This window comes from Ranitomeya imitator, chromosome 4, assembly GCF_032444005.1.
Source record: "Ranitomeya imitator isolate aRanImi1 chromosome 4, aRanImi1.pri, whole genome shotgun sequence".
Taxonomy (NCBI): domain Eukaryota; kingdom Metazoa; phylum Chordata; class Amphibia; order Anura; family Dendrobatidae; genus Ranitomeya; species Ranitomeya imitator.
This window is the reverse complement of record NC_091285.1, coordinates 504416130-504443907: the sequence shown is the minus strand read 5'-3', so window position 1 is coordinate 504443907 and position 27778 is coordinate 504416130. Positions and strand designations below refer to the sequence as shown.

Below are 27778 nucleotides of genomic sequence, written 5' to 3'. Positions count from 1 at the left end.
AACAAGGGTTTTGCCACCAAGTATTAAGTCTTGTTTGCCAGAGGAATCAAATACTTATTTGCCATTGCAAAATTCTAATCTATAATATAACGCTGGGAGCGTCACTCTGTCCAATGCCTTTATAGACTGCGCAGGCGCAAGCGCCGGCGCAGTCTGGCCCCCACAAAGTGACGCTCCCAGGAGATCGCGGTATGCGTAAGCACTGAACGCATACCGCGATCTCCATCGGAGAGTCAGGGACCGTGGACGCGCCAGGAGGGAGGGTAAGTATATTCACCTGTCCTCCGTTCCAGCGCTGCGTGCGGCTCCGTCTTCCGGCTCCTCTGCTGTGACGGAATCGGCGCCTGCGCAGTCCGCGCTTTCCGGCGCCATTTTCTTGAAGACACACTCCGGCTCCACTGCAGGTGTGTCTTCAAGAAAATGGCGCCGGAGAGCGCGGACTGCACAGGCGCCGATTCCTGCTGCCGGAATCGGCGCCTGCGCAGTCCGCGCTTTCCGGCGCCATTTTCTTGAAGACACACCTGCAGTGGAGCCGGACGATAGGTGAGTATGGTATTTTTTTTTTTTTTATATGGCAGCAGCATACGGGGGCATATAATACAATAGTGGCGCAGGATGGGAGCAGCACATGACAGAACGGGCGCAGGATGGCAGCAGCGCATGACAGAACGGGCGCAGGATGGCAGCAGCGCATGACAGAACGGGCGCAGGATGGCAGCAGCACATGACAGAACGGGCGCAGGATGGCAGCAGCACATGACAGAACGGGCGCAGGATGGCAGCAGTACATGACAGAACGGGCGCAGGATGGCAGCAGCACATGACAGAACGGGCGCAGGATGGCAGCAGCACATGACAGAACGGGCGCAGGATGGCAGCAGCGCATGACATAACGGGCGCAGGATGGCAGCAGGATGGCAGCAGCACATGACAGAACGGGCGCAGGATGGCAGCAGCGCATGACAGAACGGGCGCAGGATGGCAGCAGCACATGACAGAACGGGCGCAGGATGGCAGCAGCACATGACAGAACGGGCGCAGGATGGCAGCAGGATGGGAGCAGCACATGACAGAACGGGCGCAGGATGGCAGCAGCGCATGACAGAACGGGCGCAGGATGGGAGCAGCACATGACAGAACGGGCGCAGGATGGGAGCAGCACATGACAGATCGGGCGCAGGATGGCAGCAGCGCATGACAGAACGGGCGCAGGATGGCAGCAGCGCATGACAGAACAAGCGCAGGATGGCAGCAGCACATGACAGAACGGGCGCAGGATGGCAGCAACACATGACAGAACGGGCGCAGGATGGCAGCAGCACATGACAGAACGGGCGCAGGATGGCAGCAGCACATGATGGAGACCATATACCAATTTAAATGCTCGCCACCCGGGCGTAGAACGGGTTCAATAGCTAGTAAATTTATAAAATTTAAACAATGTGATTTTCTGGATTTTATTTGTGATATTCTATCTCTCAATGTTAAAATTAACCTACACTTAAAATCATAGACTGTTCATGTCTTTGTCGGTGGGCAAACTTACAAAATCAGCAAGGGATCAAATAATTGTTTCCTTCACTGCATATGGGCATGCACTTCAGAGAAAGTTTAATAAAATGACACCTTGATATCTGGGATCCAATGTCTTATTCGAGAGAAATCCACAGTTTTTTAAATATGTACATAGTTTAGATTTATGGGCCCGATACCTATCTTTTTGAAAATTTGCTTATATTAAATGTAAGGGGCGTTACTTGAGTGAGACATGTAATAACTGACAGTCTGCTCTCCTGAGCTACATGTCTCATACTGGTAACATCTCTTTTCATTTAGAATAAGCTTTAGAGACAGATTCTCTGGAGATCTATTTCCGGCCCATAGATCTTAACAGCTCATTAACATATTAACAAAAATGTGGATTTCACTGGAATAAGACATCAGATTGCAGCTATCTATGTATCTTTTTATTCACCTTTCTATTATGTACAAGCAAATATAGAAGGCTTATGAGGGTAATCCTACTAACAGATTCCCTTTAATTTGAGAGATCAAAGTGAAATAATTAAGAGCCCCCGTATATTAATTTTACTAACTTTGAAAATTTCACTTCTAAGCATTCAGTTATATAATAAAGCTTTAAAAACCTGTTGAAGACACACAAATATGCTGACTGGAGAACTCAAAGTATTGCTGTCAGTAGCGAAAAATGAGTCAATAGCTTCTAATACTGGAGGCGGCCATACAATAGAATCTATTACATCACATCTAATTTATGTTTTTTCCTGCAATCACATTATTTGTGAATACATAAGCAGGAAATGAGGCTGCTTACCATGCAATAAGCGTGAACTCCCTTCAAGCTAAATGCAAATGTCGCTATAGCTAAAGTACGCTATTATTTAGTGGAAGCTTTTTTGACAGCAGAACATAACATAAATAGTTATAAGTAGAAATACTTGTAATGTATATAAATTACACGACTATTCCTTCAGGCTCTAATTTTAATTTAGATGGAGTCATATATTTTCCTTTCGGGAACCATTTTGCATATTATTCAGGAACTGAAAAAATATACACAAAACAATGGAAACTTTTTGTTCTGGTTTTACCTCTTAAAGAATAAAGTAAGCTTTTACTCCAACACTCGTAACTGTACGCAGGAGATATATCATAAGGAACAATGGTAGAAACTCTTAAACATTATTACCTTTCTTAGATGCTTGGGTAGAAATATTCAGCTTGCTGGATTTAGAAAAGAACCTGCGAATTCTACCATTTCCATCCTGAAATTCACTGTCTTTAATGGTTGCTTCAAGTGCCAGTCTCTCTTGTTCTAGTCTCTGGAACTCCTCTACAAATTTAGAAATGAAGAAATAGTTAATGATAGATTCTGGAAAATTAAATACGGTACGTTTTCCCATTACAACCCCCTTTTTTTCTAAGTCTTAGAGACTTATAATAAGACAGGTTATAAAAGTAATTACATTGGAGCTTTGACCCCTGGTAGACCCAGTATTGCTGAGAATGAGAGGCCTTTAGGTCTGGTTCTGGACTCATTTGTCTGCTTCATAAAGACCAACTCACTGTATCACGTGGTCTTTAAAGGGACTCTGTCACCTGAATTTGGAGGGAACAATTTTCAGCCATAGAGGCGGGGTTTTCGGGTGTTTGATTCACCCTTTCCTTACCCGCTGGCTGCAATATTGGATTGAAGTTCATTCTCTGTCCTTCATAGTACACGCCTGCGCAAGGCAAGATTGCCCTGTGCAGGCATGTACTATGGAGGACAGAGAATGAACTTCAATCCAATATTGCAGCCAGCATGCAGCCAGCGGGTAAGGAAAGGGTGAATCAAAAACCCCCAAACCCCGCCTCCATGGCTGAAAATTGTTCCCTCCAAATTCAGGTGACAGAGTCCCTTTAATGCCCACCACCGTAGTCGAGTCTCAATGCAGATATGTAGCCAAAACGTTGAAGGCCTTCTGAAACTATTCATACTGCAGATAAATTGGTACAGTATTGTAAAAACTGAAGAGAAGGTTACTCAGATAGGATCATTTTCCAGAGTCACCAAATACCTCTGCTTTTTTCCAGAAAGTCTAACAAGTTCTAACTATCAAGTAACTAGAAGATGAATGTATTTGATAAAAAGTGGTGGTGTAGAACTTCCATAACTGATCTAAATACAAAGTTACATATGGTAGGCTGAAAAAAGACACAGGTTCATCAAGTTCAGCCTTTCTCCACAAGTTATACATTCTCTACCGCTAGATTATTTATAACCCACAATCTTTTGTGGTCGGGCATTCTACAGTCTGACTGCTGTAACTGTAAAGAACCCTTTCCTATTCATCTGCCGAAATCGCCTTTTCTCTACCCGTAATGAATGTTCCGTTGTCCTTTGTAAGGTCTTTCGTAGGGACAAATCATGTGCCAGTCCTCTGTATGGATCACACATGTACTGTATTTATACATGTAAATCAGATAGCCTTTGAGGCGTTTTTTTCTATACTAAACAACTCCAACTTTTCCAATCTTTCATTGTTACCTCCATTCAGTGTAATAATCTAGTTGTCCTCCATTGTATAAAATCTTTTCAATCTCAAACTGGATCCCATATTCAAGATTTCCCCTTAGAAGTGACTTACAAGATACAGTCGGATCAGGGGATTTTTTCGCTCTTTTTATTCATCCTAAACGTGTTGTTTGCTTTCGCAGCTGCTGCCTGACATTGAGTACTGCTGCTCAGCTTGCTTGCAACCAGAATACCTAAGTCCTTCTCCTGTTCTGTAGTCCATACTCTATTTCCTTTTAAAGGGAATCTGTCACCCCCTGGGATGCTTTTAAGCTATTACTATGGGCATACAGGTGATAGAATGGTTAAAACCGTCTTACTTGTATACCTCATAGCTGCGGTCTTGTTGCTAAGAAATAGACTTTTAATGTGTTGCCTGGAAGAAAAAATCTTCAGTAGCAGTGACTCGCCTGCGCAGAAGAACAATGAAGCCAATGCCCATAGCAGGGCGTAAAAGATACAGTGAAGCCTAGTGAAAGCCTCAAAATCTTAATGATTTAGAAATGATCTGCAAATGAGGAGTGGACCAAAATCCCTCCCGACAAGTGCGCAAACCTCATCATCAACTACAAAAAAAGTCTGACTGATGTGCTTGCCAACAAGGGTTTTGCCACCAAGTATTAAGTCTTGTTTGTCAGAGGGATCCAATACTTATTTCTCACTGCAAAATGCAAATAAAGTTATATAATTTATACAATGTGATTTTCTGGATTTTATTTTTGATATTCTATTTCTCAGTGTTAAAATTAACCTACCCTTAAAATTATAGACTGTTCATGTCTTTGTCAGTGGGCAAATTTACAAAATCAGCAAGGGATCAAATACTTATTTCCTTCCCCTTAAGTATCTGCAGGGGCCAGGCGAGGTATTCCGGCCCCAAAACTGATTGTCATATGACACTGTGTCATGCATGGGAGGGTGGTGGTCCAGCCTGTCTGACTAGTCTCCAGCGGAGATTGGTGCCTGGTGGCTTTTAAAGTATGTTTGACCCTGAAATATTGCTACCTGGCTGAGATCATACAGCTAGTGCTTGAAACAACCCAGTGCCTGTGGATTGGGCACCAAGTACCCTCTGTCAGGTTCACTCTAACATTTTGGGAAATAAATCCTTATTCTACTGCCATACACACTTTCTGTCAATAAACGGATGTGTATCTAGCCAGGCATGTGTATATATTCATTTCTGCTGTATATATATTAATATGTTTTAACATTCAAATATGAAAATGTTGAAGGAATCACAGATAGAGTGAATGATGTAATGGACAATTTTGTATCCCAAATGGCATATATTTCCATCAGAAGAAGGGACATCATTCAGAATTAAGCATAAAGAGGTTTGTTATCCGTTAATGTGATAGGAGCACTAGACTGTGGAAAAGATTCCTCACTGGGAAAGTTACCTTTTATTGTACAAGAATGAAGTACAGAACTAATCTTCCTTGTCTGGCAAATGGTGTATAAAAATGGGTTCTACAGTGTATAGCCAACTGATACCGACTTTAATTACCCATCTGACACTTACGATCGCTAATACTTCTCCTTTAATTAGGCCTTGCTATAATAACATGATGACTGTATTTAATAGGATATGACGTTAATCATGCATATGATTCTGTTAGAAAGGTTATCACTTCTCATTCTTTCTTAATGTTCTCCATCTAAAATCTCTTATTCATCTATTGTGTTCACAAAGCAATTCTCTCACATAACTATTCTCATCACGTGTTGTGTTGGTATCTCAGAGAATTTCGTCAGATTACTATTTAGTCCACAAAAGTATAAGTACAATCATGCTATAAGCTTTTCCCCTTGCTTGTCTTCTGTTCTTAAAGGGAACCTGTCACCCTGTTTTTTCAGATTGAGATAAAAATACTGTTAAATAGGGCCTGCGCTGTGCGTTACAATAGTGTATGTAGTGTACCCTGATTCCCCACCTATGCTGCGAAATACATTACCAAAGTCGCCGTTTTCGCCTGTCAATCAGGCTGGTCAGGTCAGGCGGGCGTGGTGACATCGCTCTTTTCTTCCCCAGCTTTCCGTTGGTGGCATAGTGGTGTGCGCATGTCGCAGTGACGAATCCACTGCGCGCACGTGAAGAAGCAGCGCGCGATCTGCGCTATTACCCCCTGTCATCGGTGGGGGCGGCCATCTTCCTGGGGCCGCGCGTGCATCTCGGCTTTGGGAAAATGTCCGCCACGATCTCTTCTGCGCACGCGCGGCATCCCGTGGCCATTTTCCTGAAGCCCCGTGCAGCAGAGTACTCCATCTGCGCACGCGCGGCCCCAGGAAGATGGCCACCCCCACCGATGACAGGGGGTAATAGCGCAGATCGCGCGCTGCTTCTTCACGTGCGCGCAGTGGATTCGTCACTGCGACATGCGCACACCACTACGCCACCAACGGAAAGCTGGGGAAGAAAAGAGCGATGTCACCACGCCCGCCTGACCTGACCAGCCTGATTGACAGGCGAAAACGGCGACTTTGGTAATGTATTTCGCAGCATAGGTGGGGAATCAGGGTACACTACATACACTATAGTAACGCACAGCGCAGGCCCTATTTAACAGTATTTATATCTCAATCTGAAAAAACGGGGTGACAGGTTCCCTTTAAGGTTCTTGTAAAGGATGACTGCAGCATTCTCTTGTACAAATTGTATGAAATTTGGGAACTCAATTATGGCTGAAAGTGTTGGCACCCTTGAAATTGTTCCAGAAAATGAAGTACGGTATTTCTTTCTAAAAGAAGGTTAATGCAATTACACACGTTTTGTTATACACATGTTAATTTCCTTTGAGTGTATTGGAATAACACAAAAAAAGGTGAAAAAAGGCAAATTGGACATAATTTGAAAAATATCAACAATCTCAAGGTTACAAGTCCATCTCCAGAGATCTTGATGTTCCTTTGCTCTTGGTACGCAACCTAATCAAGAATTTATAACCCATGGCATTGTAGCTAATCGCCCTGTTCGTGGACGTCAGAGAAAAATTGATGAACTGTTGAATCACAGGAAAGTCCGAATGGTGGATAAGCAGCCCCAATCAAGTTCCAAAGAAATTCAAGCTTTCCTGCAGGCTCAGGGTGCATCAGTGTCAGCATGAATGAAATTAAATGCTATGGCAGGAGACCCAGGAGAACCTCATTGCTGATATGCTGATACAAAGACATAAAAAGGCCAGACTGCAGTTTGTCAAAATGTATTTAAGTAAGCCAAAATCCTTCTGGGAAAGCTTCTTGTGGACAGATGAGACCAAGATGGAGCTGTTTAGTAAAGCACATTATTCTACTGTTTACCGAAAATGAAATGAGGCCTACAAACAAAAGAACACAGTACCTACAGTGAAATATGGTGGCAGATCAAAGATGTTTTATTTCTGAGACTGATCTAAAACCTGGGTTGGCGTCCTAGGTCATAGGTCTTCCAGCAGGACAATGACACCAAACATACTTCAAGAACCACCCAGGAATAGATGGAAACAAAGTGCTGGAGAGTTCTGAAGTGACCAGCAATAAGTCTGGATCTAATTTCCATCTTAAAATTGCTGTTGGGACAAGGCACTCTTCAAATATGAGAGACCTGGAGCAGTTTGCAAAAAAAGAGAGCTCCAAAATTCCAAGGGGAGAGGTGTAAGAAGCTTGTTGGTGATTATAGGAAGTGATTGCTTCACAAATCAGTTGTTTATTCCCAAGGGTGTGCAACAAAATATTAAGTTGAGGGTACTAAAAATTTTGTCTGGACCATTTTGGGGGTTTTGTGTGAAATTATTATTTTTATTTGCCTTTTGTTTTCTGTTTTTTTGTGTTGTTCCAATACATGCAAGGAAATAAAGGTGTATAACAAAACATTGTCATTGCAATCATTTTCTGAGAGAAACACTTCAATTTCTGAAACAATTTCAAGGTTGCCAATACCTTCGACTATAGCCATATGTCTACTTTTTTTTACATTGACATTAGAAAAGAGCGAATCTTTTGAAATTCGAAGTCGAAGGTTTCATTGCCTAAGAATGATGCCCTGGACAGATACAGTGCCTTGCGAAAGTATTCGGCTCCCTGGAACTTTTCAACCTTTTCCCACATATCATGCTTCAAACATAAAGATACCAAATGCAAATTTTTGGTGAAGAATCGACAACAAGTGGAACACAATTGTGAAGTTGAACGAAATTTATTGGTTATTTTACATTTTTGTGGCAATTCAAAAACTGAAAAGTGGGGCGTGCAATATTATTCGGCCCCTTTAACTTAATACTTTGTTGCGCCACCTTTTGCTGCGATTACAGCTGCAAGTCACTTGTCATACTGTATATATTCTAGCATAAGATGCAAGAACTAGGCAAGATCTCAGTCTGAACTTTGTTTCTCAATGTGACTCACTTTCAATATTTTATTGCCATCTATACAGTGGCATGTAAAGTTTGGGCACCCTTGGTCAAAATTATTGTTATAGTGAACAGTTAAGCAAGTTAAAGATGAAATGATCTCTAAAATGACTAAAGTTAAAGATGACACATTTCCTTTGTATTTCAGGCGCAAAAAAAAGTATTGTCATTTTTTACGTTTTACAAATTACAAAAAGGAAAATGGGCTGATGCGAAAGTGTGGGCACCCTTGGAGATTTGTGTGCTCAGATAACTCAGATAATTTCCCAGCTTTATAAAAACTCAGCCTCCTCTAACTTAGTGCCAAAAAACATCAGCCATGGGTTTTTCTAAGCAGTTGCCTAACATTCTGAAAATGAAAATGGTGGACGCCCACAAAGCAGGAGAAGGTCTATAAAAAGATAACAAAGCATTTTCAAGCTACTCTTTACTTAGTTTGAGATGTAATTAATAAATGGAAGTTAACAGGAACAGTGGAGGTCAAGATAAGTTCTGGAAGACCAAGCAAAATGTCAGTGAGAGCTGCTCATAGAATTGCTAGTTAGGCAAATCAGAACCCCTGCTTGACTCCAAAAGACCTTCGGAAAGATTTAGCAGACTCTGGAGTTTTGGTGCATTATTCTACTATTCAGAGACACCGACACAAATATGGCCTTCATTGAAGATTCATCAGAAAAAAAAAACCTCTCCTGCGTCTTCACCATAAAATTCAGCATCATGAGAATGCAAAAGAACATCTCAACAAGCCTCATGCATTTTGGAAACAAGTCCTATGGACTGATGAGGTTAAAATAAAACTCTTTGGTTAAGGGTATGTGTGGAGAAAAAAGGGCATAGAATTTCAGGAAAAGAACATCTCACCAACCATTAAGCATGGGGTGGATCAATCACGCTTTGGGGTTTTGTTGCAGCCAATGGCACGGAAACATTTCACAGGAAGAGGGAAGAAAGAATTCAATGACATTTCAACAAATTCTTGATACAAATGTAACACCATCTGTAAAAAAGCTGAAGTTGAGAAGAGGATGGCTTCTACAAGTGTAAAATGATCAAAATCCACAATAGAACTCCTCAAAAGGTGCAAGCTGAAGGTTTTACAATGGCCCTCACAGTCCCCTGATCCGAGCATCATTGAAATTCTGTGGCAAGACCTCAATAGCAGTGCATGAAAGACGACAGAGGAATCTCAAAGAACTGGAAACATTTTCCAAGGAAGAATAGATGAAAATAGACAGGCGGGTTGTAATTATATATTTATTTTAGAAATATATAGTCATTTACTTTGAGGTTCATAGGGACGACCTATGAAGCAGCTTGCACCAGAATTCTGCAAGAAAAAAAGTTGCACACTGTACTATAAATCTGTTGAGTGCAAAAATCCCCCAAGCCTTTTTTTTTTATTTATATTTTGCTTTCTCAATTTTAAAGAAAATTGGACTATGCTTAGGGGGAGAACTCGGAACTTCAGCTTCCCAACACTTTGCTATTTATGGAGGAAATTGGCCTAAATTAAACTGCAAATCAATGCCAACCCATAGCTGACTTTGATTTGCTCTGCTGGCGCACAGACTGGCAATGATTACAAATTTATTGTAAGACTAGACTATTGCCTTTTTTACAGTACATTAAAGGGGTGGTCTGAAACAAACATTTATTTTAATCCTAAATATCTGTCTATTTAAAGTGATAATGTAATCTCTTTTCTCATATACTTTAATTAAAAAATCTCTTCCGTTTCCTCTCTATTCTCTTATTTATTTATTTTTTACCTACCGTACTTCCGGTTTGATGACATTTCGTTTGAGAGTTCCCAATGCATGCTGGGATACTCAAATGAGACGTCATCCGGATGCAGATGCTGTGGTCACTGTAGCAGCCCCTGCCCTTTCCTGAAACAAAGTGTCATCAGAAATGTCCGTTACAGTTTCTGGGCTAGTCCCTCTTCTATTGAGCATGCATCAGTTGTCATTTTTGACATATGCTAAATACGAGCCCCCTTGTCACTGTACGATATAACATTCAATGTACAGTGGCAGTTTGCTCACTCCCTCACTGACACTGATGAGAAGTTTCAAGGGCCGGCATGTGAGTGCACTGTCAGTGTGCATTGTAAGGAAAGAATGTGGCAAGCAAGAAAAGCAGAGACCAGCCCTACCCCTGAAAGTGATGTCACTTTTGGGGATGGAGCTAGTCTTTGCTTGCTGTGTTCTCTCCTTACAATGTGCACTGACAGTGCGCTCTCCTGCACACTATTAATGTGCTTTGAAAGTAATTTCACACAGTGACAAGGGAGCTCGTACTGAGCATACTTTGGAATTGACAACCAATGCATGCTCAGTAATCCTAGGACTAGCCCAGCCTCAGAAAATGATGTCACTGATAATGCTTTGCTTAAGAGAAGGGGGCAGAAGCTGCAGCAGTCTCTACAACCTGACGATGTTTCATTCTTAAACGAAATGCCTTCAAACCGGAAGAGGAAAAAATAAAAAAAATTAGAAAGAGTAGGGACTTTTTAATTAAAGTACATTAGAAAAGTTATTCGATTATTACATTAAATAGGCAGATGTTTAGAACTAAAAATCTATGCTAGTTTGTACCACCCCTTTAAAACTGATTTTAAAGGGAACCTGTTGCCAGCTAGGAATATATTTGCCACCCAATATGAGAGAAGCATGATGTAGAAAAAGAGACCCGGAATCCAGAGCTGTGTAACTTACTGGACTGCTTGCTGTAGTTTTGATTATCACTAGAGGACTAGTAAACCTTCTGCCAGGTAGTCCTCCATATCCATGAGCTTTGTATAACCCCGCCCCCACCACTGATTGGCAGCTTTCTGCCTTTGCACAGTGCACACAGTTCTCAGCAATCAAAGAACTGGTAAATCTACAGCCGATACAAAAGTGATCCTATCACAACTGCAGCAAGCAGCCCAGTAAGTAACACTTCACTGGAATCAGGGTCTCTACCCCTACATCAAGATGCTCTCTGATGGGGTAGCAAAAACCTGCTGACCTATTTCTTTTAGTAAATGTCCTTGTCGATATGCCTTTCTCAGTCCTTGTTCAAGCACCAAACTTTGGTAACAACTATGTAAGCAATATACTTTTTACTAATGTTATTGCGTCAGAATATGTCCGCACAATTCATACAAGATAAATAAAGCTCTCTACCACTTTCATGTACCACAGTGGCATCTAAAATTCTTATCCATGTGTACAGCAAAAAAGGATTTTGGCCAGAAAAATCTTTATAAATACATGGCAAAAAAAAAATCAGAAAAGTATTACACAAGTGATACCACCATTGGCCATCCAAAGCAAATATCATTTTTCACTGTAATACTTCTGATTCTTTTTACAGAGATGTATTTACTGCAAATACTGTATATTCAAGTGTATAAACCATGTTTTGTGCTGCATTGGCCAGCAGATGGCAGCAAATACATTCTTGAGAAAAGTGTGATAGAAAGCATGTAGCTATCCCATGGCTGCGCAATACGACGCACAACAGTAAGTTCTGCTATAGTGCCATAAATAAGTAACAGAAGATATAATATTATCCCAAAATCAAGAACTGTAAAAAAACAGTTTTGAAGCTAAAACTACTTTATGAAGAAGTTACATATAGACACAACTCCTTAGCCTGCCAATAAATTTATTATTCTAGTCATTCATTTGTCACAGAAATTTCTGCAAGTGTCTTATGCATTTGAATGGAGCCTACAGAGATCTCTATGAGTTTGCCGCCAAAACAACCTTATTCAGGTGAACGCAACTCATTTTCAGTCGTACAAATGTCTGCGAGTGTCCTGATCGATCAGCCAGAGGGAGTTTATTGTCCTTTGTACTGGTGTCATTGGCAGAATAGCCTTAAAGGGAATCTGTCAGTAGGATCAGCCCTCCTCACCTGTCTATATGGGCATGTAGGTCACAGGAAGCTGAGTAAAATGATACCCTGATATCTCCAATCTGAAGTCTTATTCCACAGAAATCCTGTTTTTTTCCTAATATGTAAATGAGCTGTTCTATAGGCAGTACACAGATCTCCCTGAGAGTTTGCCCCAGGAGGTATTAACGTTTTCCTTCCATACATGGGAAAGAAGAATAATCCCTAACATGAGCTTAGAGCAGGTCTCTCGGTGTGAGACATGTAATGACAGACAGCCCTACGCTTACTGGTCTCGCTGCAGAGCTGCATGTGATTAAACAGTGCCTGAAGCAGAGCAGCCATAAGTGTGATTAGTAACATTTCTTCAGTTTTCATCCTAGCAGTCAGTGTGGGGAAGAGCCAGTTCAGCCGAGCTGACAGTATTGTGGGAGAACTGATAGAAGTGTGACTGCAGACTTGTGACTCCTCACATACATCTCACAGGGCACTCTAAGGATTCTCGGGAACGGCGACCACGTGACCGCAAGTATGTAATATGCACACTCCCGGCCAGAGAACATCTAGACTATTCTGACCTCGCACAATACACTTGCAACGAGCACGTTGCGACAGATTGTAGCCGGGAGTACGCATAGCACATACTTGTGGTCATGTGACACTGGAGAATCCTCACACCTCGCAGTGTGCGCTATGCGAGGATTTACAAGTCTGAAGTCACATAGAGTACCTGCAGACTTGTCATTTTAGGCCACCCTGATTCTGGCTGTGGAGCTCCAAAGACAAGATCCAGTACTAGTTTGGTGTCACTCTTTCGCTCTGCATGCTCCCTGTTTTCCACCGCTAAACCCTGTGCAATTATTAAACCAGTCCACCATTTAGGACCATTTCTAATTCTTATCACTTCATTTGCATTTATTCCTGTGCACATTTCCATTTGTAATGCTAGATATGCTTTTCTTTTCACATTTGTTCTATTTTGTCCCTAGGAGAAGATGGAATGTGGAATTAATAGTGACAAAGTATAAATCATGCACGTTATCATCATAAGTGAATGTGTCACTGTGCGCTACAAACCATTACTATACTGGTTCAGTCCACCAGTTCCAGGACATTTATTACTATCATAATTGATGTCACTTTCATTGAATGTAACATTTTCCTTTACACCCCGTTCGCCACTATCACGAAATGAGTTATGGCAACGCAAGGTGAACAAGAGAATGCGGATTTCATTGCTTTCCGATAAACAGATTACAGGAAATTCACAGCTCAAATCTGAATTAATTATAGCTTTACATAAAACCGGTAATTTGTAAGCATCAATCCCTGAAAAGGAATAAAACAAAACTATAATTCAATATTTTATCCCTTATAATTTGATATAGTAGCGCCAGAAAGCTGGGATTTGTGCCGAACGCTCTTATTAGTTCCTAGCTGGTCTGCAGATATTCTGTTTATGAAGGTCGGTGACATTTTTGGGCTCAGTTAATTAATAATTGTAGCTTTTTTATAAAACCTCTATGTTCGTTCCATGCAAAATATCTCAATTAATTGGCCCCAAGAAAAAAAGTAAGAGCACACTATAAAGTTATAGTATGGCTCCATCAAAACTGCTTTCTAAGGGCAGTCCCACACGTACAGATAATTCCGGTACGGGAAAAATTGGTACCTGAATTATCCGTGTCCGTGTGCCCGTGCGTTTCTGTGGACCTTCTCCTGTATGAGCGATCACGTGGGGCCGCCGATTACAGTCATGAATATGCGGCCCCACCTCCCATAGGGGTGGAGCCGCATATTCATCACTATAAATGAGCGGCCCCACGTGACCGCTCATACAGTAGAAGGTGCGGCCAGGACAGGAAGCAGCGCCAGCCAGCGAGGGAGCCGGGTGAGTATTTTAAGAACAGGGGGCGGGCGCACAGGGGGTGGGAGGGGGGTGGGGACATGGACCTTTATTTTAAACACGAGAAACAAAAAAAAAAGGATTTATCATATCTTCTTTACAGCAAACGCTGCTGCAGAGAAGATATGAATCGCGGCTTCAGCACCAGATGCAGGGGACAGCGCTAAACTTTAGTGCTGTCTCCTGCACGGTTCGTGTGGTACCCAGTGGGCACACGGGCGGCACACGTGTGCCACACTGATGAGCCACAGACGCGTACAGGCACACGGATACGGATAATTCCGGTACCGATTTTTCTGGTACCGGAATTATCTGGACGTGTGGGACTGCCCTAAGTGTGTAGAGAACTGAAAGTAAGTAATAATAAGTAATGACACAGGCGCCCATAATTATGCAACAGAGTGCCAAAAAATACTGGTACAATACAGTGAACACATACAGCCCGATTCATCATTTGCCTTTTTTTTAAATCTTGTATCCTTTAAGTTTTTTGTTCCAAATTGTTCAAAAAGTCGAACGTGATTCAGGTATTTTGCATAAAACAGGAAAGCCTATTTTGCTATTTTTTTAGCAAAAAAAAAAAAAAAGTCACATTAAAATGTCTCAAAATTTGAGCCAAAAATTTAAAGTATACATAAAATGAGTCCAAAGGGGACAAGAATACTTTCCACCAATATTTTGGGACTTTTTTTTTTAGAAGCCACAATTGATCAATCAGCCAAAAACATCTGGAAATCCCAAACTTATAATGATGAAAATAAAAACAGATGTAATGTAAACTTTAGAGAAAGCACGGCTTAAAAGAAGAATAAATGTAATAATAAATTGGGCCCATAGTGTCTGAACAAGGAAGTTCACAATGGGTTTGCAATGAGTGAGTTCAGACTGATGGGGGCGGTATGGTGGAGGCCTCTTAGTGGTGAATTGGCGCTTCGGCCCATGTCCAGCTCTGCTGAAGAACATGCCATTGAACAGCAGTGCCCTGTTGTGAGAGTATCTATAAAAATGGTTGATATCATACAGTATATGTCAAGAATCACATAGAAGACACAGAAAATCCTAGTAGTTTCGTTTTCTCATCACTTCTCAGTTAATTGGCCCTATATAAATAATATTCCAAATTACAACTATGGCTAGCTGCATCATGTGATCTCAATGTCACTATTCAGATGTCCATTGTGGAGGACTTACTGCAGACTGGAAGATGATGACGTCATCACCTATTATCTCCCTCCTGGCGGTTCTCGGACACCTCCCCTCCTCACCCGCTTTGTATACCCTAAGTAATGCTGTAATGCTGAAAATATCATGTAATTTTTTTTTATTAAATGCATGTATTTGGGGCTAAAAAACATTTTTGCAATTGAGTTTCATCAATAGTTTTGCATCGGTTGACATTTATTGGCTCTTTGTTTCCTTTCACATTCAACTTTGATGTGGTCTGTGATCATAAATCAGCACCCAGCACCCAGAAAAAAGAAAGATAAAAGATCTGCAAACTCTCCCATTGGACTCTCAGAGTTCGCTCCCTGATGGGTGCTCAGATAACTCATTGAGCGGCCAGTAATAGACAGTGCACTGCAGAGGCTATAGAAGCCAAATGGGGCAAGATTTTGAAGTGAAAGCCAATTGCAAAAATAATTTTTACCCCCAAATACTTGCATTTAAGTAACGCAAAAAAAAGGTCACCAAAAGTGGACAATACTTATAAACCAGGATAACAGTAATAGTCCTTAACCCCTTCGTACACCACAGCACTTTATAACAAGATATAGGCATTCACTCCACTTGCGGGCAACGTTTCTCTATCCAACGTTTGCCACTTTAATAAAGTCTGACCCCATAAGAAACGCTAGGAGCAGGTGGATCGTCAGTCTCCTTTTTTTTATGTTCTGTCAAGTGGACAGAAAAAATAACAGATGGACATATGTGATTAGACCAAGTTCACCTTCTTACCTTGAGCCTGGAGAACTGCCGAAATATCGAATCCTTGGTTGTTCCTTACTATTATGACTCCAAATTCGAAGTCAAATGCGTCACTGTAAAGAAGCGCAGAGTATAAAGAATATGAAGAAGAAACCATGGCAAAGAATAAAATAACAATACGGCAAGTCAGGTACGCTGAAACCTTAAGATAATCCTTGGATGACCCTCAAACAACTTCCACTTGTAAAGGTCCATCGTATGGAACCATCTTGTCCAATCGTGTCCATATGGTTATCGCCTTGAAAAACTATAACTAAACTATTAAGTAAATAAGACTATGTAATGACTTCCTACATTGTGAAGAATACTGTTTTTATAGATATATTTTTTATTCCGAATAATTTGTTATTTTTTTTTTCCATTTCCTCCACTGTCAAGATCCATTTATCCTCTTAAGTCAGTGAGATTTTTTTCCCTGTGTAGTTTGTAGTAAAATCTAACAACTCTACCCTTCGGAGTCACTAATTACCACCTTCAATAACATAGCCCCTATCTGAGCTGCAATAGAAAATGGACACTTTTGTGATCCGAGCCACAGTTACGCAGCGTGCGGCTTTTCCGGACTATACTTGTTATTATCCCAGTAACAGTTGGGACGCTCTTTTATCAGAGATTCTGAGAATGAAGCTGGTCCAATCTAGTGATGATTGAGAGCCCAGACCAAAGGAAATGCATTATGCATTGGAAATATAATTATGGTGTGACTGTTTGGTCTGTCATTTTACGTTGGCGCGTTTGTATTTTTGGCAACAAGACTTTATTCCTTTGAGAGCAGGTGTTGGCATCACCTCGGCTCAGTGAGCAAGTGGAACAGTTGGCGGCCAGATGCATCCTCATTGTAAATATTGATTTCTTTTACATACGGGTCTCGCTATATCAGATATAGTTAATGTAGACCAGCAAGTAATCTGTATTGAATCTGAAATATATCAATGTAGCACATGTTTTACAAATGGAAACAAACAATATTAGTTAAGCCAAGACAAGAACACTCACTGCAATATGCCCACGTAGTTTGCCAAGTCCACTGTGCTGGCCTGTCTCCATTCCTTCTTGAAGCCCATCACCAGGGTATTAGGCTTCAGTCTTCCCAAACCGGCAGCCTGCAGAATAATGAGCTATTACTGAATAATACTCTTATATCATTATTATTTTAAATAAGTAAGTAAAGAGTTATTCCGAATTATTACCTACACAAATGCGGAAGTCTATTGGACTTAGGCTGCCGTCACACTAGCAGTATTTGGTCAGAATTTTACCTCAGTAAAATAAATCAGCTCCTGGTCATACCTGCAGTCTCTACAGAGACACAAAGTCCTTACTGTTTAGTGCTGATCTACAGGCAGTCGTGCCGGTGAACAGTGCTACTTATTGTGCTGCATTAGGCTGCCGTCACACTAGAAGTATTTGGTCAGTATTTTACCTCAGTATGTGTAAGCCAAAACCAGGAGTGGGTGATAAATGCAGAAGTGGTGACAGGTTTCTATTATACTTTACCTCTATTTGTTCCACTCCTGGTTTTGGCTTACAGATACTGAGGTAAAATACTGACCAAATACTAGTCAGTGTGACGGCAACCTTATCGAGATAGCCGAGTGCAGTGCTCATCTCATGAGTCCCACTGACTTGCAATGGAGGAAACAAAAAAGGGAAAACGTTATTAGTTCACCGACTATAACAAAATGTCTATGGATTCCTGAATTGTCCGATACGTGGGTCCACCGGGTCGGCATTCCCGAGCAGGCAAAGAGGGTGAAGGTAGTTGAGATCCAGCATCGGTACCATAAAGATTCAGTAATTTATGGGGTCAACATTAAGAGCCAAATGAAACAAGTCATAGAGGAACACGAACCACCTGACGCATTTCAGACAGGGCATACTTCATGTGAATATATACCCTTAAAAGCTGACACAGCATAGACTAAGTAACTCCACCCCACACACCGGATCGATCATAAACATATTAACAAACATAAAGCAACAAAGAACAAAAAATTTAATCCGAATAAATATATGTGAGTACATATAACAGTGAGTAAATCATAAGAACGAAAAATTAAAAGAAATACATCAGATCGCTACAATAGTGCAGACCCATAGGAAAGCATTTATTTAACGGCCTCCCTTGTAATTAACGCTTTCAGCCAATTTCCTCTTCTCATCGGTTTGTTAACCCGTTAAATGCCTCTATTTACCCGTGTGGAGTTCGGTGACGCGGCTCATGTATTTTCAGCCATTCTCTTTTCTAAAGTGCGAGTGGTGCAACCAATATCGTATTTATTGCAAAGTGTGCAAGTGGCCATATAAGCCACATAGTGTTCCAATTAATATTTGATATTGTATTTTTTACCTGTATTATTTTCTGTTTTATATATATATATATATATATATAGATAGATATATTTACACAAACCATCTTTATTACCGCCACACTTATATGAGCCTTTAAACCTCAGCCAAAAAAGAATGGTGATGCTGATACATAGAAAGACTAGATGATATATAATTGTCAGTTCCTATTCCTTTTTAAGGGTATATATTCACTAAGAACGTTCTCATATAGTATACAGGTCCTTCTCAAAAAATTAGCATATAGTGTTAAATTTCATTATTTACCATAATGTAATGATTACAATTAAACTTTCATATATTATAGATTCATTATCCACCAACTGAAATTTGTCAGGTCTTTTATTGTTTTAATACTGATGATTTTGGCATACAACTCCTGATAACCCAAAAAACCTGTCTCAATAAATTAGCATATTTCACCCATCCAATCAAATAAAAGTGTTTTTTAATAACAAACAAAAAAACCAACAAATAATAATGTTCAGTTATGCACTCAATACTTGGTCGGGAATCCTTTGGCAGAAATGACTGCTTCAATGCGGCGTGGCATGGAGGCAATCAGCCTGTGACACTGCTGAGATGTTATGGAGGCCCAGGATGCTTCAATAGCGGCCTTAAGCTCATCCAGAGTGTTGGGTCTTGCGTCTCTCAACTTTCTCTTCACAATATCCCACAGATTCTCTATGGGGTTCAGGTCAGGAGAGTTGGCAGGCCAATTGAGCACAGTAATACCATGGTCAGTAAACCATTTACCAGTGGTTTTGGCACTGTGAGCAGGTGCCAGGTCGTGCTGAAAAATGAAATCTTCATCTCCATAAAGCATTTCAGCCGATGGAAGCATGAAGTGCTCCAAAATCTCCTGATAGCTAGCTGCATTGACCCTGCCCTTGATGAAACACAGTGGACCAACACCAGCAGCTGACATGGCACCCCACACCATCACTGACTGTGGGTACTTGACACTGGACTTCAGGCATTTTGGCATTTCCTTCTCCCCAGTCTTCCTCCAGACTCTGGCACCTTGATTTCCGAATGACATGCAAAATTTGCTTTCATCAGAAAAAAGTACTTGGGACCACTTAGCAACAGTCCAGTGCTGCTTCTCTGTAGCTCAAAAGTGGCTTTACCTGGGGAATGCGGCACCTGTAGCCCATTTCCTGCACACGCCTGTGCACGGTGGCTCTGGATGTTTCCACACCAGACTCAGTCCACTGCTTCCTCAGGTTCCCCAAGGTCTGGAATCGGTCCTTCTCCACAATCTTCCTCAGGGTCCGGTCTCCTCTTCTCGTTGTACAGCGTTTTCTGCCACATTGTTTCCTTCCAACAGACTTACCATTGAGGTGCCTTGATACAGCACTCTGGGAACAGCCTATTTGTTGAGAAATTTCTTTCTGGGTCTTACCCTCTTGCTTGAGGGTGTCAATGATGGCCTTCTTGACATCTGTCAGGTCGCTAGTCTTACCCATGATGGGGGTTTTGAGTAATGAACCAGGCAGGGAGTTTATATAAGCCTCAGGTATCTTTTGCATGTGTTTAGAGTTAATTAGTTGATTCAGAAGATTAGGGTAATAGGTCGTTTAGAGAACCTTTTCTTGATATGCTAATTTATTGAGACAGGTTTTTTGGGTTATCAGGAGTTGTATGCCAAAATCATCAGTATTAAAACAATAAAAGACCTGACAAATTTCAGTTGGTGGATAATGAATCTATAATATATGATAGTTTAATTGTAATCATTACATTATGGTAAATAATGAAATTTAACACTATATGCTAATTTTTTGAGAAGGACCTGTACCTATGGGTAAGGACATCACTGTCCGAAATGCGTCGCGTTTTTCGTGCCCCTCTATGTCTTGTGCTTTGGGATTTTAATGTTGATCCAATAGTGAATAGGATTTCTATGCTACTTGTGCTGGATCTTAACTACATTCACCCTCTTTGCAATGGAGTAGCACAGACATACACAGGTTTTATTTTTGAGGGATTCATAACGAATTGTTTCATTTTACATTGGATGTTTATATTGGATCAGTAATACAATGCTACATATGTGCGATACATGGACTGTCTACAATTTCAACAGAGTGACAGGGACTCCATGTGCAAAAGTATCAAAAGTATAGGTTCTTTGTACAAAGTTCTGCTTCCATATATTGGTCATTGGCTGTGATAGGATACACCAGGAAAAGAATGCAAGGATACATGAAGAACACCAATAGTTTCATTCAAAGGGAATCTTTCACTAGATTTTTGCTACCTTATCTGAGAGCAGTATGATGAAAAAGCAGAGACCCTGATTCCAGTGATGTATCACTTACTTGGCTGCTTGTCATACTGTTGGGAAAAATCCCTGTTTTAGGCTACTTTCACACTAGCGTTTTTTGCAATACATCGCAATGCGTCGTTTATGGGAAAAACGCATCCTGCAAAGTTGTTTGCAGGATGCATTTTTGCCCCATAGATTAGCATTAGCAACGCATTGCGACGCATTGCCACACGTCGCAACCATCGTGCGACGGTTGCGCCGTGTTGTGGCGGACCGCCGGGAGAAAAAAACGTTACATGTAACGTTTTTTGCTGCCGACGGACCGCTTTTTCCGACCGCGCATGCGCAGCCGGAACTCCGCCCCCACCTCCCCGCACCTTACAATGGGGCAGCGGATGCGCAGGAAAAATGCATCCGCTGCCTCCGTTGTGCGGCGCATTCACTGCTAGCGTCGGAACCTCGGCCCGACGCACTGTGAAGGGCCAAGTCCGACGCTAGTGTGAAAGTAGCCTTATCTGCTGCAGATCTAGCACTTCTCTGAATGCTGAGCTCTGTATAACCCCGCCCACACCACTGATTGGCAGCTTTCTGTGTACATTGTACATAGGCAGAAAGCTGCCAATCACTGGGGGGGCCTGGCTATATAGAGCTTATGAACATGGAAGACAACATGGAAGCAGATTTACTAGTCATCTAGTAATAATATCCTGCTGATAAAACTGTGATCTTATCAAAGTACAGTAAGCAGCCCAGTAAGTGACACATCACTGGAACCTGTCTCTACAATATACTACATTCACATTAGGGGGACAAAAATCTGGTTACAGATTGCCTTTAATAAAAGATGGTACAGAATATGACTAATTGTAAACCACAAATTCTAAATTATATATTGTCAAAATTGGGTTTATCTAGGCATAACAGTCCCTATTAAATATGTGTTCTTTTGGTCATGAAATAATTGTTCCAAAGAGATTGTCCTACCTGAAAAACCCATATGTCCACTAGGGTTATGGCTGTCATGGAGGAAGGACACATGCTTGGGATCCCCTTTATTAACCAGTAAAGCCATGTAAACCATGTAATACAGTTTCATTCTTGGAGTCGTTTGTCCCATCTGGGTAATTTGGGAATTCATTTATGTAATATATGTGTAACTTTGACTTTTTTTTACTTAAGTGGGGTTGCGGTGTGTACTCCAAGTCAGTCATGGATTTTCAGATAATATTGCAAAAAACAAATCCATGACAGGAGAGTGGCTTTGTGGCTAGCGCTGACGCCGTGCAGTACTGCAGTCCTGGGTGTAAATACAACCACAAACAACATGGAGATTGTATGTTCATCCAGTGTTGCATGGGTTTCATCCAGCACTTTATGTACTGGTTGGGTATTTAGCTACCTAGACATTAGGGGTCTTTCACACGTCCGTGTCTCTGGAACATGTGATGATAGTTTTCATATGTACCGGAGACACTTACAGATGTAGATGTGCACACATCAGTGTGTTTCCACGGACCGTGTATCCGTGGGCAAAACCTGCTGACACGTCATTTTTTTTACCAGCAGCACGGGCCGCAAAACGTCCCGCACACGTGCACACGTGCACACGATTGACACACAGGGATGTCATCTCTGTGTCACACGTACCGACGCCTGAGAAGCAGCAGTACAGTAAACTCTTTTCCCCGGCGCCGGGTGCTGAAGACCGTTCTCATCATTCTCCCCTGCTCTGCTGGCAATCAGCGTGAGCAGAGGAGAATGATGAGAGTTGTATTCAAGTGATAACAATGACAGCAGGAGGCGGCTGATGGGAGTATTCCTCACCCACCGCATGCACTATAAATCAATGAAAAAACGGAGTGTGTTCCCCTGTATTTTCTATAACCAGCCAGGCAAAACTAACAGCTGAGGGATGCCACCCTCAGCTGTCAGCTTCAGCAAGGTTGGTTATCAAGAATAGAGGGGTCCCCATGCTGTTTTTTTTTTATTATTTAAATAAATAATTTAAAAAAGCAGCATGGAGTCCTCCCCATTTTTGACAACCAGCCTTGCTAACGCTGACAGCTAAGGGTTGCAGTCCCCAGCTGTCAGTTTTGCCTGGCTGGTTATAGAAAATTACAGGGGAACCCACGCCATTATTTTCATTTATTTATTTATTTATAGAGCAGGGTGAGGAATACTCCCATCAGCCGCCACCTGCTGTTACTGATAATAGCGGCAGCAGGTGTAAGCTGATGGGAGTAATAGTCCCAGCAGCCGCCGCCTACTGTCATTGTTATCACTTGAATACAACTTGTGCTGATCGCCGGCAGAGCAGGGGAGAATGATGCAAGCTGTCTTCAGCACCCGGCGCTGGGGAACAGTGCTTACTGTACCGCTGCTTCCCTGGCGTTGGTACATGCGGTACTACTGATGTGTCACATGAATGCCACACGTGTGCCTCAAGTATTACACACATGGACACACAGACACTGACATCTCCGGTACCGTTTTTTACCGGTACCCGAAATCTCAGAACGTGTGAAACCGGCCTTAGATTGGGGAACAGGCACTGATTGCATGATGTATAATGACAATCCTTGTTCTGTGCTGCAGAATATATTGGCGCTATATCAGCAATATAAGAGAAAGTCAAATCCTGTGGTCCAGTAATGATTCCTACAGATGTAGCTGAGTTGCTGATGACATTGCCTGCTGTGCAGGAGTGACAGGCGGCTTTATTACACGGCCACCAGTGACTTTTTGTTTGACTGTGGAAGAGGAAGTTTTTCTTACATTCATAAATGACTTGAGATGAACGGAAATGATTTCCTTGCAATTAAAAGTATTTGGATTTCAGCAGTCAAGCTGTCATTTCAATGGATCTGTGAGTTACTATCTCCAGAGCACATGTTGTTTTCCAGGGGTTTTATTGTCCCTGAAATGACAAGTTTGTTCCTGGGCGACGTTACGAGAGTGCAGCTGTGATGTTCACCACAATCACGGTTTTAGCTTTATTGACTTTTTTTTCATTCAAAGATGTAAAAAGCCGTAATGATTTTGTGGGAGTTTTCAGGAACAAGTGCAATCTGCTTATTTTACATTCCGCTTTTTAGATGAAAGATTCATCTGCTCGCAGAAGTTTCCACTAGAACGCTTGACTAAAAAAGATCGTGTTTCAAAGAGAACATTTAGCACAAACCTGTCATCTCCTGAGAGAAGAAATAGCCATTTGTGGGGTGAATCAGCCTTCATTGGAATGCAGAGTACAAAGCGGAAAAAGAAAGTGAATGCGCTTTATGGAGAACCTGTCACAAAAAGAAGAGTTCTATCCAAACGCTGAAAAGCGCCACACCTCTGTACAGAAAGTGATCAGGAGCCAAAGCTTGGTGTGCAGCCGTTATGATTGCCATCGGAAACATTTTTAATATTTATTTTACCCTTCAGGACTCGTGCCGATGACTGCAGATTCTCTCATCCGAAAAAATCATTATGCAAATGACACTGACCAAGCTCTGATCAGAGGGTCAGCAGAGATTCTCTCGGATGAACGACACTTCTCCATTTTGTCAGTGCGCGAAAATCAGACTGCACTCAGATGTCATACGAGTGCAGCCTGATGTTATCCACAACTAAATTCACAGCTGATGACTTTGCTGCTGCTGTGGGAGCTCAGCATGGAAAGGGAACGTATCCTGAGGGTTCATCCTCGCCTGTGTGCGTCGGCTCGGTATATTACTCTGCATGAATGTTTCTTCATATCCTCTATTATGGCATTTCATCAGATATATAAAGCAGTAAAATTCACCTGCAAGTGTGACTGAAGACAGTTTTCTTTGGGGTAGTAGATTATTAACATTATAACAAAGGCTCATTGTCCAGCACTAAACTGTTAACCCTTCTAAGCCCAGCCACTTTATTGCCCACCCAGCTCCACCATGTCCATTATGCAGGACAACAATCAGGAAGGATGACTGTTGATTAAGAAAAATGCAAATAAACTGTGTCAAGAAGTCCACATTTTAGCTGTAAGAGCTATCTGAGTATATTTTTCCAAAACCATAAAAAAAAGATAAAATTCAGATTTTATCCAAATGCAGGAAATGATTTCTATTTGTGAAAGGTTGAAGACTTCACACCTTCTGTCAGATTCATTAAAAAAGTGACCCTCAACTTTTAGAATCAAGCACAAAGTTTCTGTCTATAAAAACCCCTCCCGAGTGTATCTGGCCATCATTAAAAATGTAATAGTGAATAAAGCAGAGAGGAAATATGTCCGCCCCGGAGCTGTCTGCAGTTAGCAGCCAGCACTAGTACACATTGTTAGATTGTTAATGATAGCAGAAAACGTTCTGAAGTTTTTATGTAGCAAGGACGTTTTCTTCATTACTAGAAGCCATGCATCACTCTCCGTGACGCGTATATGTCATATGCAAGGTCCAGGACTCGCAGCATCACTCGCCGTGACGCGTATATGTCATATGCAAGGTTCAGGACTCGCAGCATCACTCGCCGTGACGCGTATATGTCATATGCAAGGTTCAGGACTAGCAGCATCACTCGCCGTGACGCATATATGTCATATGCAAGGTCCAGGACTCGCAGCATCACTCGCCGTGACGCGTATATGTCATATGCAAGGTTCAGGACTCGCAGCATCACTCGCCGTGACGCATATATGTCATATGCAAGGTCCAGGACTCGCAGCATCACTCGCCGTGACGCGTATATGTCATATGCAAGGTTCAGGACTCGCAGCATCACTCGCCGTGACGCGTATATGTCATATGCAAGGTCCAGGACTCGCAGCATCACTCTCCGTGACGCGTATATGTCATATGCAAGGTTCAGGACTCGCAGCATCACTCGCCGTGACGCGTATATGTCATATGCAAGGTTCAGGACTCGCAGCATCACTCTCCGTGACGCGTATATGTCATATGCAAGGTTCAGGACTCGCAGCATCACTCGCCGTGACGCGTATATGTCATATGCAAGGTTCAGGACTCGCAGCATCACTCTCTGTGACGCGTATATGTCATATGCAAGGTTCAGGACTCGCAGCATCACTCGCCGTGACGCGTATATGTCATATGCAAGGTCCAGGACTCGCAGCATCACTCTCCGTGACGCGTATATGTCATGTGCAAGGTTCAGGACTCGCAGCATCACTCTCCGTGACGCGTATATGTCATGTGCAAGGTTCAGGACTCGCAGCATCACTCTCCGTGACGCGTATATGTCATATGCAAGGTTCAGGACTCGCAGCATCACTCTCCGTGACGCGTATATGTCATATGCAAGGTTCAGGACTCGCAGCATCACTCGCCGTGACGCGTATATGTCATATGCAAGGTTCAGGACTCGCAGCATCACTCGCCGTGACGCGTATATGTCATATGCAAGGTTCAGGACTCGCAGCATCACTCTCCGTGACGCGTATATGTCATATGCAAGGTTCAGGACTCGCAGCATCACTCGCCGTGACGCGTATATGTCATATGCAAGGTTCAGGACTCGCAGCATCACTCGCCGTGACGCGTATATGTCATATGCAAGGTTCAGGACTCGCAGCATCACTCGCCGTGACGCGTATATGTCATATGCAAGGTTCAGGACTCGCAGCATCACTCGCCGTGACGCGTATATGTCATATGCAAGGTTCAGGACTCGCAGCATCACTCGCCGTGACGCGTATATGTCATATGCAAGGTTCAGGACTCGCAGCATCACTCGCCGTGACGCGTATATGTCATATGCAAGGTTCAGGACTCGCAGCATCACTCGCCGTGACGCGTATATGTCATATGCAAGGTTCAGGACTCGCAGCATCACTCGCCGTGACGCGTATATGTCATATGCAAGGTTCAGGACTCGCAGCATCACTCGCCGTGACGCGTATATGTCATATGCAAGGTTCAGGACTCGCAGCATCACTCGCCGTGACGCGTATATGTCATATGCAAGGTTCAGGACTCGCAGCATCACTCGCCGTGACGCGTATATGTCATATGCAAGGTTCAGGACTCGCAGCATCTTACCTGCTGAGGTTACGCTCCTCTAAGCGGGAATTACACTTATTATTGCAGAAAAGGACTTTAGGGTCCTGGGAAAAGGATGTAGTTAGGAGAATGCAGGGAAACACCTGAGCAATATGTCAGATGGAATTCTCCTACATACTTACCAGGTTCTTGTTACTCCATCTGAGAGCACATTATTTGAGGAAGAGACCCTGATTCCAGCAATGTGTTTTGATAAAATCACAGTTTATCTGCTGCAGATCTATCCGTTCTCTGAGTGCTGAGCTCTGTATAACCCCGCCCACACCATTGATTGGCAGCTTTCTATGTACACTGTGCATAGGCAGAAAGCTGCCAATCAGTGGTGGAGCAGGGTTATAGAGAGCTACTGCATATGGAGGACTTGTTGACAACATGTTTACTACTAATCTAGTAGAACAGTGATTTTATCAAAACTACAGCAAGCAGCCCAATAAGTGACACATCGCTGGAGTTTCGGAGTTTCAACGTTACACTGCTCTCATATTAGGGAGACAAAGATCTGATGATAGATTCCCTTTAATCAAAACCATGTAACCGCCGAGTGGCATAAAACCAGACATGACAGTGGTCACAACAAAAAGGATAGTGCAGGATTTTTGGAAAAATCAGGGTGTAATCCAGCTTGGTAAGTGTACTCACTAGTTTGCAGAACTCCCCTAGTAATAAATGGAAATAGCTGTGCAAATATGACCACCTTTCCAGCCACAGCCGCCCAGCATCATTTGGAATGGAAAATTGGGGGAACCCTGCTCATCAGATTGTTGTTGGCCCCAATATTGGGATCCTCGCCCATCAGATATTTACGGCATGTCTTTTGTTTTATATAGGAAACAAAATTTACTGAAAAATGAACTTGAGAGCTCTCCTTTATCA

The 27778-nt window shown here is 42.2% G+C and overlaps 1 protein-coding gene across 2 annotated transcripts in view; it reads right to left on the bottom strand.

The window, feature by feature from the left end:
- The window catches only part of SLC12A1 (solute carrier family 12 member 1), a 186643-nt gene that overhangs the window by 39326 nt on the left and 119539 nt on the right, over nt 1-27778 (bottom strand). For both annotated transcript variants that reach the window (XM_069766023.1, XM_069766024.1), the window contains exons 19-21: nt 17240-17346; nt 16214-16296; nt 2711-2854 (exon numbers count right to left, since the gene is read on the bottom strand). In XM_069766023.1, the coding sequence (XP_069622124.1) occupies nt 2711-2854; nt 16214-16296; nt 17240-17346 (334 nt within the window). The remainder of the gene's footprint in view (nt 1-2710; nt 2855-16213; nt 16297-17239; nt 17347-27778) is intronic.